The sequence below is a fragment of the Talaromyces proteolyticus genome (assembly GCF_021365285.1).
Source record: "Talaromyces proteolyticus strain PMI_201 chromosome Unknown BGW36scaffold_14, whole genome shotgun sequence".
Lineage (NCBI taxonomy): Eukaryota > Fungi > Ascomycota > Eurotiomycetes > Eurotiales > Trichocomaceae > Talaromyces > Talaromyces proteolyticus.
Genome location: NW_025764290.1, coordinates 1,425,758 through 1,442,199, shown reverse-complemented (window position 1 = coordinate 1,442,199; position 16,442 = coordinate 1,425,758). Strand labels below are relative to the sequence as shown.

General features: G+C 43.8%; 6 protein-coding genes across 6 annotated transcripts; 4 read left to right on the top strand and 2 right to left on the bottom strand.

The window, feature by feature from the left end:
* Positions 1-483: 483 nt before the first annotated feature.
* Positions 484-2,394, top strand: BGW36DRAFT_390590 (uncharacterized protein). Its single transcript, XM_046217500.1, has 6 exons — positions 484-547; positions 603-1,085; positions 1,140-1,301; positions 1,360-1,687; positions 1,756-2,220; positions 2,282-2,394. Exons 2-5 carry the CDS (start codon positions 927-929, stop codon positions 2,073-2,075), a joined length of 969 nt encoding a protein of 322 aa, XP_046066602.1. The 5' UTR covers positions 484-547; positions 603-926; the 3' UTR covers positions 2,076-2,220; positions 2,282-2,394.
* A 1,415-nt stretch (positions 2,395-3,809) lies between these two features.
* On the top strand, positions 3,810-4,158 carry BGW36DRAFT_390585 (uncharacterized protein). Its single transcript, XM_046217499.1, has 2 exons — positions 3,810-4,035; positions 4,111-4,158. Exons 1-2 carry the CDS (start codon positions 3,836-3,838, stop codon positions 4,148-4,150), a joined length of 240 nt encoding a protein of 79 aa, XP_046066601.1. The 5' UTR covers positions 3,810-3,835; the 3' UTR covers positions 4,151-4,158.
* Positions 4,159-4,755: 597 nt separating this feature from the next.
* BGW36DRAFT_433266 (uncharacterized protein) lies at positions 4,756-5,265 on the top strand (the record flags this gene model as incomplete). The annotated part of the gene is made up of 2 exons (XM_046221247.1): positions 4,756-4,841; positions 4,914-5,265. The coding sequence occupies 2 exons, from the start codon at positions 4,756-4,758 to the stop codon at positions 5,263-5,265; spliced, it is 438 nt and encodes a 145-aa protein (XP_046066600.1).
* Positions 5,266-7,573: 2,308 nt separating this feature from the next.
* BGW36DRAFT_306936 (putative beta-lactamase) lies at positions 7,574-8,836 on the top strand (the record flags this gene model as incomplete). Its single annotated transcript, XM_046212197.1, has 1 exon — positions 7,574-8,836. The coding sequence occupies one exon, from the start codon at positions 7,574-7,576 to the stop codon at positions 8,834-8,836; it is 1,263 nt and encodes a 420-aa protein (XP_046066599.1).
* Positions 8,837-8,936: 100 nt separating this feature from the next.
* On the bottom strand, positions 8,937-13,498 carry BGW36DRAFT_420669 (uncharacterized protein; the record flags this gene model as incomplete). The annotated part of the gene is made up of 12 exons (XM_046219514.1): positions 8,937-9,122; positions 9,182-9,516; positions 9,578-9,872; positions 9,931-10,351; positions 10,400-10,596; positions 10,651-11,211; positions 11,270-11,501; positions 11,983-12,412; positions 12,477-12,574; positions 12,638-12,964; positions 13,028-13,133; positions 13,196-13,498. 12 exons carry the CDS (start codon positions 13,496-13,498, stop codon positions 9,065-9,067), a joined length of 3,363 nt encoding a protein of 1,120 aa, XP_046066598.1. The 3' UTR covers positions 8,937-9,064.
* Positions 13,499-14,141: 643 nt separating this feature from the next.
* On the bottom strand, positions 14,142-16,390 carry BGW36DRAFT_306840 (putative glucokinase regulator family protein; the record flags this gene model as incomplete). The annotated part of the gene is made up of 4 exons (XM_046212187.1): positions 14,142-15,111; positions 15,170-15,555; positions 15,620-16,073; positions 16,155-16,390. 4 exons carry the CDS (start codon positions 16,388-16,390, stop codon positions 14,142-14,144), a joined length of 2,046 nt encoding a protein of 681 aa, XP_046066597.1.
* Positions 16,391-16,442: the final 52 nt, after the last annotated feature.

Genomic DNA, 16,442 nt, shown 5'->3' with positions numbered 1-16,442 from the left:
CCTCGCAACATTCGAAGAGGTTAGACGGAAAGAAGGAATGCTACCACACATTGTTCACAAACAATCTAATCTACCTAACCAGCCCGCCCCGCAGTAATAATGACTCGAGCTTGGCTGTCCAGCACTGTTGGTACTTGGAAGCGCTAATAATGATGTACGTCAAGAATTTCCAACATATCCACACGTTACGCTTGACACCATGATATATCTAGTGTAAAATGTAAGCGTTGCCACGCTTTTTCTTGCTACTAGTATTTTGACGAAACCCGCACACCTACTTGGATAATATATCCAAAAAGAACAGAGAAATGGGGACGAATCATCCAAAATAGACGGGGAGAAGAGGGGAGGTGGGTTCGTAAAATTGTACAGCGTACGTGCAATAATATCAACCATCTTACTATGGGACGGGCCACGTGGTTACTTTGTCTCCCAAGCTGTAAACAGACCACTAATAGTCCATGTACCGCAATGTACCCGAAATGCATTGCGCCCGAAATACAACAGCGCCTTTTTACACCGTAAAAGTGGACCAATCAATCAATACGTGGGTTTTTTCCGTTATTATTATTTATTACTGTTAGTCTCTGATAGTATTTTAGTGTTGTATTAAATGATGACGAGAAACAAAGTTTCCACGGCATGGCTAGCTAGACTCCGCCTCACTAGGCCGCTTTTTCATAATCAGCCTAGCAAATAAACAGCGAAGTTACCTGAGGAATCACGATGCAGAAATTCATGTGAACATGGACCCACGATGGGACGGGATGTATTACCACTATTCTCCATAACAGTTCAGCAAAACGATGGCACAGGATTTAAAGTACTCCCATGGTCGCAGCGACCGTAAGAAACTAACATGAAGACTGGACGCACAGTGGTCTTGCTGTTTTTTTCTCATCTTTAACTGTACTAAATTATAACTCATGTTTGAGCAACTAGATTTTGGAATATTTCACGGCGCAAGTAAGGCCGAGCGAGATGAGTTCTGTCGTCGACTAGTATCGGAACTGAGGCACTATGGATTTGTCAAACTCATAAATCACGGAGTTCCTCTAGAAGATGTCAACAAGGCATTCGAAACGGTCTGAAGTAAATCGATTTCTTCAACATGTCACAGTATATTAAAATGCATACAGAGCCGAAACTTCTTCCAACTTCCGTTAAGTGAAAAGTTGAAGTCTCCTCACCCCCCTACTGCCAACCCCCATCGGGGTTTCAGCCCAATTGGGCTTGAAAATATATCGACAATTTCGAATTATGGCTCGGCTTCCACCATGCCTCTTTTGAAAGACATGAAGGTCTTGCATCTCTCTGTCTTGTCAATGTGTCGTATGTACTATATTAATATTTGATCAGGAATCCTATGATATCGGATCCGATAATGACCCAATTTACAAGAACATATGGCCTCCTGCCGGACTATATGATAGCTTTCAAACCAACTTTACGTCCTTTTTTGCGTCTTGCTATGAAGTCGAACTTGTTATTCTTGACGCTATTTCCATCGGCCTTGGACTTCCAACGCAGACGCTGAGGCTCCTGCACCAGACGCAGGCAAATGAACTACGACTGACACACTATCCTTCTGTGTCTCGAGATGCCTTTGTCGACTCTACTCGAATTGCGGCTCACACTGACTTTGGTACTATCACCCTACTGTTTCAGGATAACGTTGGAGGTCTAGGTTAGTAACTACTCTTTAACTTGAATTTTCTGTTCAGTGTGCTGCATACCAACCACGTTATATCTCAGAAATGGAGTCTCCTCCTAACAGTGGAAAATTCATACCCATCAATAGTGGTGGACAGGGCGAGTGTATTCTCAACGTAGGAGATTGTCTAGAGATGTGGACGGGCTTACGTAGCGCGAGACACCGTGTGCACTTGCCCGATCCATCCATTCATCCTAAGGGCTCTGATGATGCTATCATGGAGAGATTCTCTATCGCCTATTTTGCAAAGCCAGATAGAACAGCCATTCTACGTCCTTTGCAACAAACTGTGGAGTATGGTCAGCAGTACCTGACAGCCAATGAGTTTCAACACATGAGAATACAGGGAACATACGCTTGATGCAGTGGGAATGCGTAATAATGATGGGGGAAATGTAAATTTATTCTTCGGTCAAAAGAGGTCAATTTAGAAAGACCAGCCCAACATTTGACAACATATAGAAATACATACGTGTCTCCCGAAGCCCCGCAATACGGCAGCTGAGGTATGAAGAAGAAAATATCCCTTTTCTTATCACATCTTAAATGAAATTTAATTTTGAGCAGGTTTAAACAGCTTTTACCGGTCTAGTGTAACAACGCGTAAGTCAAGAAACGTTATTTAGCCATCCTCAAACATTCCGGTGGTCTTAAAATCATAGTGGAGGATTCAAATCATTAGACTTTAAATCCCATCAATACTCACTTCGATAGGTTCTTTGGTTGGTTTAGCGAGCGCGTGTCTGCATATAATGGAACGAATCGGGTTACCTACATATATTAAATTGAAGTAACATCAATACATATGTGGAACTTTCCTGAATGGGAAAATCTTTCGTTGGGAGCCCTGGCAAGTACTGCATACAGGTAGCAAGAGCGTGGTGGCAGGGGCTCCTATTATCAAACCAATTTACGCATGCGTGCGGTCTATGCTAGTGCCTATCGAGTTGAGCAAAGTCTCGGCGCTAATCGCAACTGTGTCAACATTTTTGTGGGATATAATAGGCCAGCTTTTGCTGCGGCAAATGTCGCGATTCTGTGTTGCAAGCCTCGCGATGTTCCCTGGTTGTCTTGGGTCGGGCGATGTGCAAAAGTCCTCCGTTTATTGGTACCGGAGAACAAGCATGGTGTGGCGAAGGAAGATGTTTATATCGTCCGCGTCATGGCAAATCTAGCTGCCATGATCTGCAAACCTGTCACGGTATCAACGATGGATGCATCTATCACACCATCATCTGCGTTGGATATGGTCGATGGATAGTCAATGGATATTCGAGCAGGTTGGAAGCCTAATATTGGTGGATTCCTTATGCTTCGACATCACTAGCATGCTGTGTAATTATGGGCCAGCATTAATGGCTACATTCCTCCAATCCCTAGTGGATGGAGCGTTGACATAAGGCTTCGATCGCAAACAAGCGACACGTATGGCTGCCCTGATGGCTGAGGGAACGGCGCAGCTAGTTCTTTCGGGACAACACACCTCCTCTATTCGTGACAGTGTCATGACACTAGGGAGTCTACTATTCAAGGTATACTGGAGATGGAAGAACGTGGCATCCGACTCATGGGAGTTCACACAATCGCATGCGCGACCTCTAAATTGATTGCATTTGCCGGGAAAAAGCCGTAAAGACCAGTACGTAGCAAGGTCAGAACGACATATAATATAGATCGGCGATCGCCGCTATTCCAAAGCCCATGCCCTGATTTCCAACCTGTAACTACATATCGTTATTTCTTGACGTAATAAGCGTCATGCATATGAATGCAGCAATGCGGACAGTTGCAATGCATCACTTTCGTATTTTGGGAAAAGAAGCGAGGAGAAGCCACAAAACAAAGGCAAAAAATACAGACTGTAAAAAGAACAACCTAGAAAATTTTCAGGGCAGTAAACGTTAGGCACCAAGTCCTGTCTCTGACGTGGGATTTTCAGTTGTACTTCTTGCCTCTCCACTTTCCAGGATGAGGTGTCTTGACAAAAGCAATAAATGGCTGAAATATGAAGATCGTCTTTGTGAGAGTATAGCGCCAGATATCAATTGATAATTCGGCCTTCGTAATACTTTCTCGACAGTTCGCACCTAGGAAAGGAAGAATGGGAGAAAAATAAGAGCGATGGCATGGAAGGTTTATACCCTTTTATTATGTCTGTTCGTAATTATCCTAGTCATAATCGTATTACGACGACTTTACTTTCATCCTCTGTCACGTTTTCCTGGACCTAAGTTAGCTTCTATCACAAGTTTCGTGCTGTTTTATGTTCTATGGACAGGGCGAGAAAAAGTCCTGGTATCGCAATCTGCATCAGATTTACGGTTCGTTTCGAACATTCATCACTGTTTCATGAGCAATATAACAAGAATGCTTACTGTTCTCCTTGATGAACATAGGGTCAGTCGTAAGGTGCGGGCCGAATCACCTTTCTTTTAATGATCCGGAGATAATTCCTATTGTCTATCATCGACAAGCAGACAAAACAGAATACCCTCAAGATTTCACTTGCCCCGGTGCAGCTACCAATAAGGCCAGATACGCCGATTACGCTACTAAGAAAAGAAGATTCGGTCAAGCGGTAAGTTCATTGGGTTAATTATTCAAATGAGCAAGCCTAAGCAAACAGTTCTCGCCAACACGCGTCCAAGCCTTTGAGAGTCTCATTGATGAGCAACTGCAAAAATTGACAATAATTCTACAAGAAGAATCATCTAGATGCTCTCTAGTGGAATGGGCCACCTGGGTCAGGTACGGGGTTATCATGTTAGCAACTAAGCAATGGTTGACTTTAGGCTTTTGTCAAAGATATTTCGGATTTGACATCTTCGTACCCATGAGCTTGGGCGAGAGTTTTGGGTTTCTAGACCAAAAAGGAGATGTTCGTGGCTTGATGAATAGCAGTTACAAAATATTCAGAAGGTGGGCTTTAAGTCGCTTTCAATATAATTAGGCGCTAAAATATTTATCAGGAAGTTCAACGAATAATCCAAAGGCGTATTTCAGTAACCAGTAAGTTGGGGAAATGCAAGTACGAATTCTCAATGTTAGACCAATGGCTAGGAGCAAAAACAACTGAAGGTGAGGTGATCCCTATGAGGGACATTGAAGACCAGCTAGTCACGCATGTGTGAGTTGCTATCAAGAGCCTTGTGTATTTAACTAGAAAGGAATGTTAGTATATAGCTGACTTCTGCAATAGGCTAGGGGGTCCATACGCCTTGGCGACCATTCTTGGTGGTCTTGGAGCTTTGATGGCTTCGTACCCAAGAATTATGAGACGAGCGCAGCAGGAGATAGATGATGCTTTGGTGCGCGGTATCCTATCACAGCCATCACCGTTGTATTCAGAATGTTGCCAATTACAATACGTGAGTGCTTGCATAAGAGAAGCGTTGCGTATTACTTCAACTGCGTCTCCAAGATGGCGTAGCTCTGATCGAGTACTCAATCTTCTTGGACAAGACACCCGTCCTAGAACAGCCATAGCAACCAGTCCCTTTGCGATCTCAACAAGTAAAAGCATCTATGGTACCGACACCAATTTGTTTTAACCTGAACGATGGCTCGAAGCATCCGATGAACAGTTGCGAATTTGGAACACATATGATTCTCATTGGGAATTTGGATTTCGTGAGTGTCCCGGTAGGCACATTGCAATAATAGTGCTATATAAATTTCTTGTTATGGTAAGCTTAGATTACCCAACATTCGATAGCAGAGACTGATTTTTCAGCTGTTGATGAAGTTCGATATCAAAAGAGCGGGCTCAGCACTACAGGACGATGGGATTCTCCCTCTAACTTCTTCCCTGGTCATGATGCCTAGGGGCAAATTGTGATTCTTGAAGCTGCAAATGAGATTCGTTGAAGGATGACAAACAATGTTTTACACATCGCAGTTGGAGTAAAGTTCGGGGTCAAGGAGGTATTTGAGAGATTTTTATTGAGGTTTTACAGATGGGAACCATTGAATTTGATTTTCAGTTTCCGATTTTCAGTAGTCGGTTAAATAAATCACGGTTCCTTCACTAGGTTTCTCTCTTCCTGTCGTTCGCAGCTAGAAGCCTCGAATTCACACTGCGTCATCTTCAATTAGTGAGTTTTACCATCATAAATTCAAGAAATTGAATTATTGTGTGATGATGCTGGAGCGTCTGGCCGTCGAACTGCCTTTTGTACTTCATGTATCAATTGATACATATATAGTTGGCGGGAAACTGGTAAGTGCTAATTAGTAGCGACTACGTGATATGCGCTCATAAGAAGTGTTTCATTACTTCTTTCCCGTAAATCTTGTTGATTTCTTTTTCTTTTTCCCTTTTTTTTGTGTGCGTGTTTTTTTGAAATGGTGATGATAACTTGGGCCGAAAATACCCGATGGTTTGTGGAGCGGTAAATAGTCCCGATCGCGATAAGAAAAGTCATTTGAAGTCAATTGGCGCAAAATATTCCAAAAATCAGTCAGCTAGAAATAGTTTCCCTCAGTAAGATTTTAGATCGCCATTAATATTCCAGGGTATCAAGTCCAAGATCGTCGACAAGTGGGACTGTTGATTCCGAATTTCTCTATGATGGCTGCCCGGGGCAATCCCTATTCTAAGAATCTAACAAATTTGTCGCGTTTGGCGGTCACACCAATCGCCTTGGGTGTCTTAAATACATGAAACTAACATTTATTCATAATTAATTTTTCATCTATTGATCTATGATTGTTATTCGATCTTCGCTTCTTTATTATGGGTCACTTATGCATGACCACTTACGCATGACCATTTAAACCCGCAAATTTTTTATCTCTGTGCTGGTGTTTGTGTATGAAAAAAACACTGTGAAGACGACACGATGCAGCTACATATATTATTTTCTTTTCTTGCTACTACATATAGCCTAATCTATGCAGCTCGTCTCTGCCCTAAAGATTGGACTTTGCGACCGAACATTAAACGACGAGGAATAGAATACACGACGTGTGTCCAAGATCTTGTCAATGCAACCATTAATGAAATATGTGAGGGGAACCCGGAGGCAAGCAGGCTGTGATATAAGCCGCTTGAACAGTTTCAAGAAAGACGTCAAAGCTTGTTTATAGGAATATACCAATAAGACTGGTCAACAGCGCTACGTTAATATGGATGGACGTGTTGACAACGCTGTATGTATTTATGTCATTTTCCTTTCTTACTGTCGGCGCCTTTTCTATTCCGCTTTATGTTTCATTAAGTGATTCACTTCTTACTAATGCAGTTTGATAGGGAAATATAACTCGCATACCGGGAAATTTGACGGAGTTGGTAGAGGAGCGCCTCCCTACCTGCAGCGATGCGAAATGATGCGATACGAGATGATCGTAGCCGTTGCTTTCTTAGATTTGGCTTTGTACTGCATAGCACATTGTTCTTCTCTTCTTAACGTTAAACAATCTAATATTTTCACTTGTGGATTTAAGGATGGAAGGGAATCTGACTACTATGCCTGATGTTTTTATTATATCTTCCTCAACCCCGATTTCTTTGCCTACATCGTTGCAAATTTTGCTCGTATTTGGAAATTATCCTTTGTTTCTTCATGTGCCACTATTGACAATAACCCTATATAGCAACTCTGTTATCGGAGTAAACTAGTGTTTTCTCCGAACGGAGAATGTTAGAGACAAGCGGGGTCTCTACTCCGAGAACATGGGGGACAGAATGCCAATACCAACATATAAAATAAAGTTGATTGCTAGAAGAATCTGCGATTCATATTCTAGAGATATCAATTTTTTATATGAAAACTCTTCTCCATTCTCAATATGAAACTACCAAAAATGTTATGGAACCAATGGATTGTGGTAGCTCTGGTAGACCATGTCTCTGCTACTATGTCAAATAGTATCAAAGATCGTGGTCTTGTTTACGGCTCACCCAATTCAGTGGGCATGGCTAGCGATCCACTAAACCATATGGTTCGAAATTTGACTGCATACACCCATGCTGCCAATTATAGTAGCTTCTCCCACAATGAGGTTCACCCAATCGAACCTGGATCGGCTAATCTTGTTGCTCATGATGGAGTGATAGTTAGTCATTTTGCTGTCGGTAAAAGGGACATCTATGCCGATATCAATGGGACGAAACTGCCCCATAAACTCCAAGAGGATACGACTGTCGATACCATATACGATATGGCTAGCCTTACTAAACTCTTTACCACCATAGCTGCACTGCGGGAGTTGGACAACGGGAAAATCAATCTCAATTCTACTGTCGCATCCTATCTACCAGAATTTGCCGTGAATGGGAAAGAAAACATCACAATCCTTGAACTTCTTACACACACAAGTGGATTTAACTCTGATCCCTCGCCTCCACTTTTCTCATCCAATTACACAACACATCGAGAAAGAATCAACGCAATCCTGACACAGGAACTCATCAATGCTCCTGGCAGTACATATCTTTACTCAGATCTCAATTTCATGTCAATGATGATTGTTTTGGAGACCGTAACAGATCGAGCTCTTGATGACCTCATCTACGACTTTACCAAGCCATTGGGGATGACTTCAACTTTTTTCAATCGCGGGAACATCGAAGGCCTCACTGATAAGACTCCGATGTATGATCGAACGGCAACGCAGGAATTTCAGATAGCCGTTCTGGGCCCAGTGGAACCGCAACGTCCGCAACCGGTGCGTGGAACAGTTCATGACGAGAATGCATGGGCATTGAACGGCGTGTCTGGCCACGCGGGGCTGTTCTCAACCGTACGTGACACAGGAGCTCTGTGTCAAATGATTCTAAACAACGGGACGTACATGGGGAACCGAATTCTGTCCGAGGAGGCTGTGAACCTGATATTTACTAATTTCAATGCCCGTTTTCCTGGCAATGCACATGGCCTCGGGTTTGAGCTAGATCAATACTACACAGCCGGTCCAATGGCCAGTATGTTGACTGCCAGCCACACTGGCTTTACGGGGACAACATTAGTTATCGATCGGGGGCATAATGCCTTTTGGTTGCATTTTAGCAATCGTGTTCATCCATCACGAGAGTGGTCCAGCAATAATATCGTGCGCGAAGCGATGGGTTATTGGGTGGGTAAGAGTCTTGGACTGAATGTCACGTTTCCTCCACTATAAGAAAATGACTCGTGACAATACTCACATATAAGATTACATATTATGTACATATGCAGACTGGAAATGATTCCTACATCGATATATTGCATGGCTACGTTGGGCGATTATAAGGAAAGGCTACGTTTGTACTTTCATAAGGCGGATGAGTATTTAGCTTATAGAAAGTATGATGCATAGCCTTACCTAGACTGAATAGGATTTATGACCAATTTAATGACATGAAGACTGCTAGTAGGGCATATTATCATCCAGTCTAGTGAAAGACCCGCGATCCGGTAAACCAATCCTTGAAATGATTAGTATTCAACCTTTGTATTCACTTCCGTGACAAAGCACAAGACTAACCAAGAGTCCACTCCTAAACCCAAGTAATCTGAATACAACCAATCAGCGTGTATAGTTGGGTCGGTTATATCAAGTGGGCTTTCTGAGTGGTCGGTACGCGAAGGCTGAAGAATCGTGTCCATTGCAGATTGCAGAGCATTCTTAGCTTGACAGAAGAGTTGATAGTTGCCGTCTCCAGGATCGTGCAAAATGCCCATATGCGCGATTAGCACTGAGAGATTCTCGACACTTTGTCGCCGGGATGACGGATCAAGTTGTCCGAGGCCCGTGCGAGATGATGGCTGCAAAAGATACCAGGCAAGGACTCCCGCCGCTGGAAGGGCACAGGAAGCCACCTTAATCAATTCAAAATGAGCAGAAAGTCCCTAATGAGGTATTATTGAAGTCACAACTTACCCTCCATGCTAAAGAGACAAGGCCGATAGTGGAAAGTTGTTCACGCCGCACTAGTGCATTGTTGACCCATTCAAGGAGCTCACTCGCATTGACAAAAAGGACTTTTGTATTATCGAGACCATGCCTTGACGCCGCCCATTCAATTAAGAATGTCGTGTGGAGGTAGAACAACCTAATCTGATGGAGTATATCAACTTCGTGACAAGGCCGTCCCCTTTGCCACAGGTTCTGCGTTGGACCTGTAAGGAAAGAAGGAAGATCGTCCCATGCTTGGCCGATTTTAGCTCTGAGGTCACTATAGTCTCTCCCGTATTAGTCTAAATAACGAAAAGTTGTATGGATAATTAGCATACATGATGCGCTGTGGTATATCAGAAAGACCTCGGCCAAGCAATGTTTCTAACGTATCTTCCCTTATCATGGACGTGATCATGGACCAGCGAATAATAGCACTTCTGTTTATCTGGCCTAGTGTGTTCCAGCCAGCTCGATCCAAGTTGTGTAGCTCCTGATCCAAAGCACCTCCAACCAAGTAATATGTATCTTCACTTACATCAAGAGGCATATTGGTAAAGCAAAAGCGCTTACTCACACGCGGTGGTCGCCCCAAAAACACTGCAAAACTGATATCAGATCCATATATTCTTGCAAATATTTGCTGGCGGAGGTTTATAATAAAAAATGGTAGCAGCTGCCGTTCTTTAACCGTCTCATGAAGTCCATCTGCAAAAAGTGCGCTAGATGCATGATTAAGCCGTCTCCAAGCCTTGAAACCTATAAAACTTCAATTGAAATGTCGTTTTTAAAGTTCGTGAAACTTACTTTGGTCTCCATAAAATACTGAAGCAAGTAGAAAACTCTCATACAGAAATATCATAGTAACATCATTCAATGTATCGAGAGAGTCACAGAAGGCCACACATTTGTTGCACAGATGAACCAGGTTTGTCCTTAGAAGCTGTCGTTCTTCTTCTGTTTTGCATACTGCATGTGGTACGCGAATTTCTGTGGAAGCTAGCCTATTATTCTAAGTTAGAACATCATTTTATAGACACGATGGTAAGTTTTCATACCCCGCTAATGCAATAATCAGGCCCACTGTCTCCCAGCGCAGATTAGGCCCAGTATACTGAGAGATAAAGTCGTGTAGTGTCAAAAATTCGTGGATCTCCACAGGTTGGTTAGCATTTTCAAACAGACGCTGTGATAAAGTATGTAAGGTATCTTGCCGATTCTGCGATACTTTAAGCAGCTCGACTTCATTTATGAGGCTTTCAAAGAAAGGGGGGAGGAGAGAGAACCCTAAATGAGCTTCTAGACCGCTCATTTTGGTTCCTGAGAAAGTTGCTCTGAGTGCTTCGTGAGAGAGATATTCAAGGAAGGTATCAAGAAGCTGAACCCCCTCTTCTACCATCCTGCAGCTGTCGGCTCGCAGGACAGCATCTCGTGACGAATGCTGGGTGGCGGAAATTGAGCGAGATGTCTCAATCCCTACAGCTAGATTGCCTCCCAAATTTTCAAGTACTGTTTTTAGAGATGAAGATCCCTGGAACCCAGGATTCGGATAGGGTTTCATCTGGAATGTTGACAATGGCCGCTCCGATGTTGGGGAGTTTGCAGCGCTTGATTGTAGTCTACAGAATGTTAGTCATACCTCAATTATTTCAGTGGTGCAAGTAAATTTCAGAATACGCACAGAGGACGATCCGGGATTGCTGTAATAGGTTTGTTTCTCCTGAATGGGTTTTTTCGGTAGACACACCGAGGCACGATTTGGCGATTAATGCAGCGCGAACATGCTGGACGGCGATGGTCACAAGCCAGTTTGGAGAGACGGCATGGCTCACACGAGGGAACACGGACGCGATCCTTGCCATTTGCTCGCTGAGCGAGATTGGGCGGGTTTGACATTTTGCGTCCACGCCTTAGTTTATGCAGCTCAAGTGCGCGACGAGAAGTCTGCAGAGACGGCGGAAAGATGAAAGTGTCGACAATCTTAACTTTGGCTATCCTCCATCGCAGGCACGCTGATTGGCTACGGATAATCATACCCTATCAATTGATCCGGGGTAAATTTCCACTTGCCTTATTGGGAATAGAGTCATCCCTGCTTTCGAAGGCGAATGGCTTATTATTTTCGTAATGATATCAATTACATGCAGAACCCTAAGTTTGTTACACAACTCGACTACCAGTATTAGACCTGTCAAGGTACTTTCGTCAGTATCTTTAATACTTAAATGATAATCAAGAGACGCGGTCTGTACGACCCTTCCTTCCAATGATAATAGGAGTAAATAGAATATTTAGTATAATTTTATATCCCGCCTTCATCGATATTTGATGGCAATTCACATAGTTTGATAGAGCACTCAATGTTGGTCAGTACAAAATGTAGGCCTCACGTCTTTTCTTAAACTCCCGCAGACCCTGCCCCCACTGAGCACGAATCTCAGCTGGAGTGTGTCCAGCTTCAATTGCTTCTCTGATCAATGGCCCACCACTCAAAACATCTATGTCGTATAGACTCCCATTGGCACCATTGAATAGCCAATGAAAACTTTGGGTGGTATTTCCGAATCCTGAATCGTTTTCCGAGTGAGTATATAAATTTTTCGCACTCCATAAGAGCGATACACCTAAGTAAACTGGATCAAAACTCTCGTAGTCACGGACATTGTCGAGAGTAATATAATTCTGTAATCCACAGACAGTCTCGGCGTCAAATTTGGATGTGGTGGGAGTAAAACACGCAGAGCGAAAGTTCACATGTGGTACGTCCAGCGTCCGCATTGTTGTGACCCAGGAATCATTTACAAACGGACTTCCAAGTAACTATATTTCATTAGTTCTTAAACATCAAATAACCTCTCTGTGGTATGTATAAGGAGCAGCTTACTTCAAATGGGCGAGTGGTGCCTCGGCCCTCGGAGATACTGGTTCCTTCGAACATACAAGTTCCCGGATATATGAATGCCGTATCTACGGTAGGCATATCTATAGATATATTGATCAATAGGAGTCATTCAAATCAAATATGCAATTAAAATATTTACTCACTGGGACTTGGCATGACCCATGGCAAACCAGTGTCCTTCCATGCCATCCACCTCTTCCATCCACGCATCTTGACTACTTCCAGTCTGAGCTCTGATCCATTCGCAGCTTGCTGAATCCATCCTTCTCCGACAAACATAGTCGCCAATTCCCCTGAGGTCATACCGTGTGCTTGAGCAATTGGGCGGCGTCCAACATAGGATGCATAGGTTTCGTTCAGGACAGGTCCAAATGCGTTCATTCCAGTTAGAGGATTGGGACGGTCAAGAACGATAAACGTCGTGTTTGTGAAGGCGGCTGCGACCATAGTATCATACATAGCCCATGTGTCTACATCGCATAAGTCAAAATCATTGGTTTACCGTGTCTAGGATTTGAAGGTTTATTTCATACATGTGTAAAACCGTGCGCCAACATCCTGAATATCAAATATCACGGTGTCGGCTTCTGACTCAGTGATGTAGCGAACGAGGGTAGTTGTATTAACATTATACGCATCCTTGAACCATGCAAATTAACAATTCAATTGGTTGTAAAATCTAAGATTAAACGAGAACTCACATAGACAGTAAGACCTGTCTCCGGGTCAGTAAAAGTGCCTTCAGAACCGCCGGCTTGAGCGGTGCCCCGAAACCCATGTTCAGGGCCCATTACACCAACTAGGTCAACGCTGCCCGACTTAAACATGACATCAACGCCCAAATCAAGCTCTGGCGTGACGCCGGTTGGATTACTCAGTATGATGACCTTCCGACCAGCCAGCTTAGAGTAATTCTCTGCTCGAAGCACATCTAGTCCAGTTTGGACGACTGGCTTGGCCCATCCCACAGCTGAAAATGCTATGATTAAATTTGTTGCTCTCATGATTCATGAACTTAGATCATTCGTTGAGTACTAGGAATTTCGGGTAGGGCTCAATTCAGGCGAGTGTTTCGATCACAACTCGAGGCGGGACATCCACCTCAATTTATGCCGATATGTGTCGTCCCAAACCAAGAACCCTCCAGGGCGTTCAATCTGATTTTCCTGTGCCTTCGTGGTTATGATTTTCATAGATCCAATAAGCTGCGAACAGTCATGACTCGTTATTTCTATTTAGTCTCCAAACTCCGGGCAAAAGGGGCGTTGAAACGGGATGGCACCGTCCTATCGGAGAGCACTCGGAGTAAACGCGAACTCTGGCAGCGACTCGCTCAACTCCCGGAATGAACATGCAACTCTCGATATTGCATATTGCGGGTGCACGGTTCGATAAGCGAAACCACGGAAACGAATCTATCTGCGGTTGGATCATTCTGAATACATAAGGCATCAATATCAAATGGTGTCCCAATTATGACATTTAATGGTTTATGATGATCGATTTTCGCTTATCCAGGAAATTTCACAGCATCGATTACTCAATGTTATATGTACCGTATTGAAGGTCTATACCCAGTTATCGATTCTAATGATACGATTAACTATTGAATTGTTTGTCCCCTTTCATCTACTTTTTCGCAGTTGATCATTGACTGTTCAACATATATTCAACGCCAATTAATGCAGCATTACTGACCGTTTCAACGTAAGCAAACTTAATCGAATCTGCAGCCAGGCGGGAATGGAATAGATTCTGATATGCCTTGTGGAGCATGACGCCACCAGCAAGAATTAGGCCGCATCGTGAAGGATTGACATATCCATGCGACTGAGGCATAAGCAGGCGGGACAGTATCCTATCAAAGAGTGCCGAGACCTGGGTTAAGAGGATACGGGATGCTTCGTCATCCCCTTCGTCGGCCGCATTGAGAACAGTTTGCGCGACTCTAGCGATTCGCGCCTTTGTAAGTTGGTCATCGCCTCCTACAAGTACCTGACTTAATAAATCCACAATCACAGAACCCTCTTCTAATAATGCTGCAGAGTCGTTGAAGATAGAGATGATTCTTTTCGCTAGGAAAGTGAGCGGTATCTTTTGTAAACCCAACTGAAATTCCTCAATTGACCAGAGTGTATATCGAATTGCTTCCCTGCCAATTGCATATCCAGCTCCCTCATCTCCTAGTAAATGGCCCCAACCACCAGAACGAATTATACGTTTTGGAAACAGAGTTTCACCATCGACTGCATACCGAATAGCAATACTACCAGTACCGGCTATAAGAACGATACTGGAAGATATTTCAGGATGTCGTATCATTGCTGCAGCCAGGAGGTCGACATCATTAGTGATTCTGATATTTGTTGATTCATTCAAGCCTAGTATGGGGGACAATACGGCCTTGACACGTTCTCGCATTCCAGGTCGATCCATGCCTGCTGCGGCTATCCAGACAGTGGGAAACGGCAAGCTTTGTTTTTCTCTTTTAGGGGAGTTTGGTTTTCCTGTCATATCATTCCCATTTTCTTCACTCAAGGCTTTTGCAAGATCATCGAGGGAGTGGCTAGTGGCAGTCACCATTGACTTTATAGTCAAGTCAAATTTGCCATCCGTTCTAATGTTGTACCAGGGTAGTTAATAATCTGAAGAGGTAAAAGTAGCCGAACACATACAAATTACAAGGTCCCGAAATGCCTTGCCCTCTTATGTTGTTTGATATTGCGGTCACTGCCGCACACTTGGAGCCGCCACCATCAATGCACAGCACCGGAACGTAGGGTCCAAAACCATATATAGCTAGTTTCTGTAGATGGTTATCTTTGTTCGGGTGCAGCACCCTGTCAAGAACGCCATCTGCATCTTTTAACTGCTGCCGACCTTGTTCAACAGTAAGGCCTCTTTCCACGACAACTAATGCTAGCTTGACGCTGCGGTCACATTTAGCAAGGAGATCGTCGAGAGACTGTTCCGTCATCGAAAAACAACGGGTGCTTAAACTGCGGAGGATATTTCGTGATCTTTGCGCAAGCTTTTCGTTGGAGGCAATTAAATCGACCATCTGCAGAATTAGATTAGAGGATTAAGGTTTCACAGCGTGGGTGTTTCTCAATGTGTTTTCCAACCATATTTCCGTACGTTTTCCCAGCCTTTATCATTGTACCGGTACTAAGCATGTTCAACACTAGCTTTGTCGCAGTACCTGCCTTGAGCCTTGTGCTTCCAGTTACAATTTCTGGGCCCGGCAAAGGGGAGATCATGACATCCACTGTTCCTGAATCATTCATACTTGAGGGGGACACACAGGCAATTCCTATAGTAAGAGCACCTATACATTTGGCATAGTCGAGAGCCCCTAACACATAAGGGGTGCGCCCCGAAGCAGCGATCCCAATAACACTATCTCGTTCAGGATCGAGTTCCAATCCTGCCAGGTCATTTCTCCCATCATCAAAACTATCTTCCGCTCCCTCTTGGGCCATGCGAATTGCCGCGTCTCCTCCAGCAATCAATCCGACAAACTGTGTCGAAGGTGCAGCGAAGGTGGGCAGTATCTCGGAGCTATCCAATACTCCTAGTCTAGAGGTGTCAATGGTGAGGACTAAAGCCTCTGACGTGCACAAAATATGTCAAAGATGATGGAAAACTGTTCAATCTCACCTGCCACTAGTCCCCGCACCAATGTAGATAACTCTACCACCACGACGTACGCGCGGAAGAAGTAAGTCGATGGCCCGCGCAATATCATCCAGACATGGAGTTACGCTGGTTGCTACTTTCTGGTCTTCGTTATTCATTATGGCACACATCTCACGAGTCGAAACTCTGTCAATGTGACTAGTGCAAATATTGATTGCCTCGGTCTGAAGACCGGACAGGTCGAGATCATGAGCCATAACGATACCAACTGGTGATACCACATAGAATGAGCAGATACTTTCCAATAGG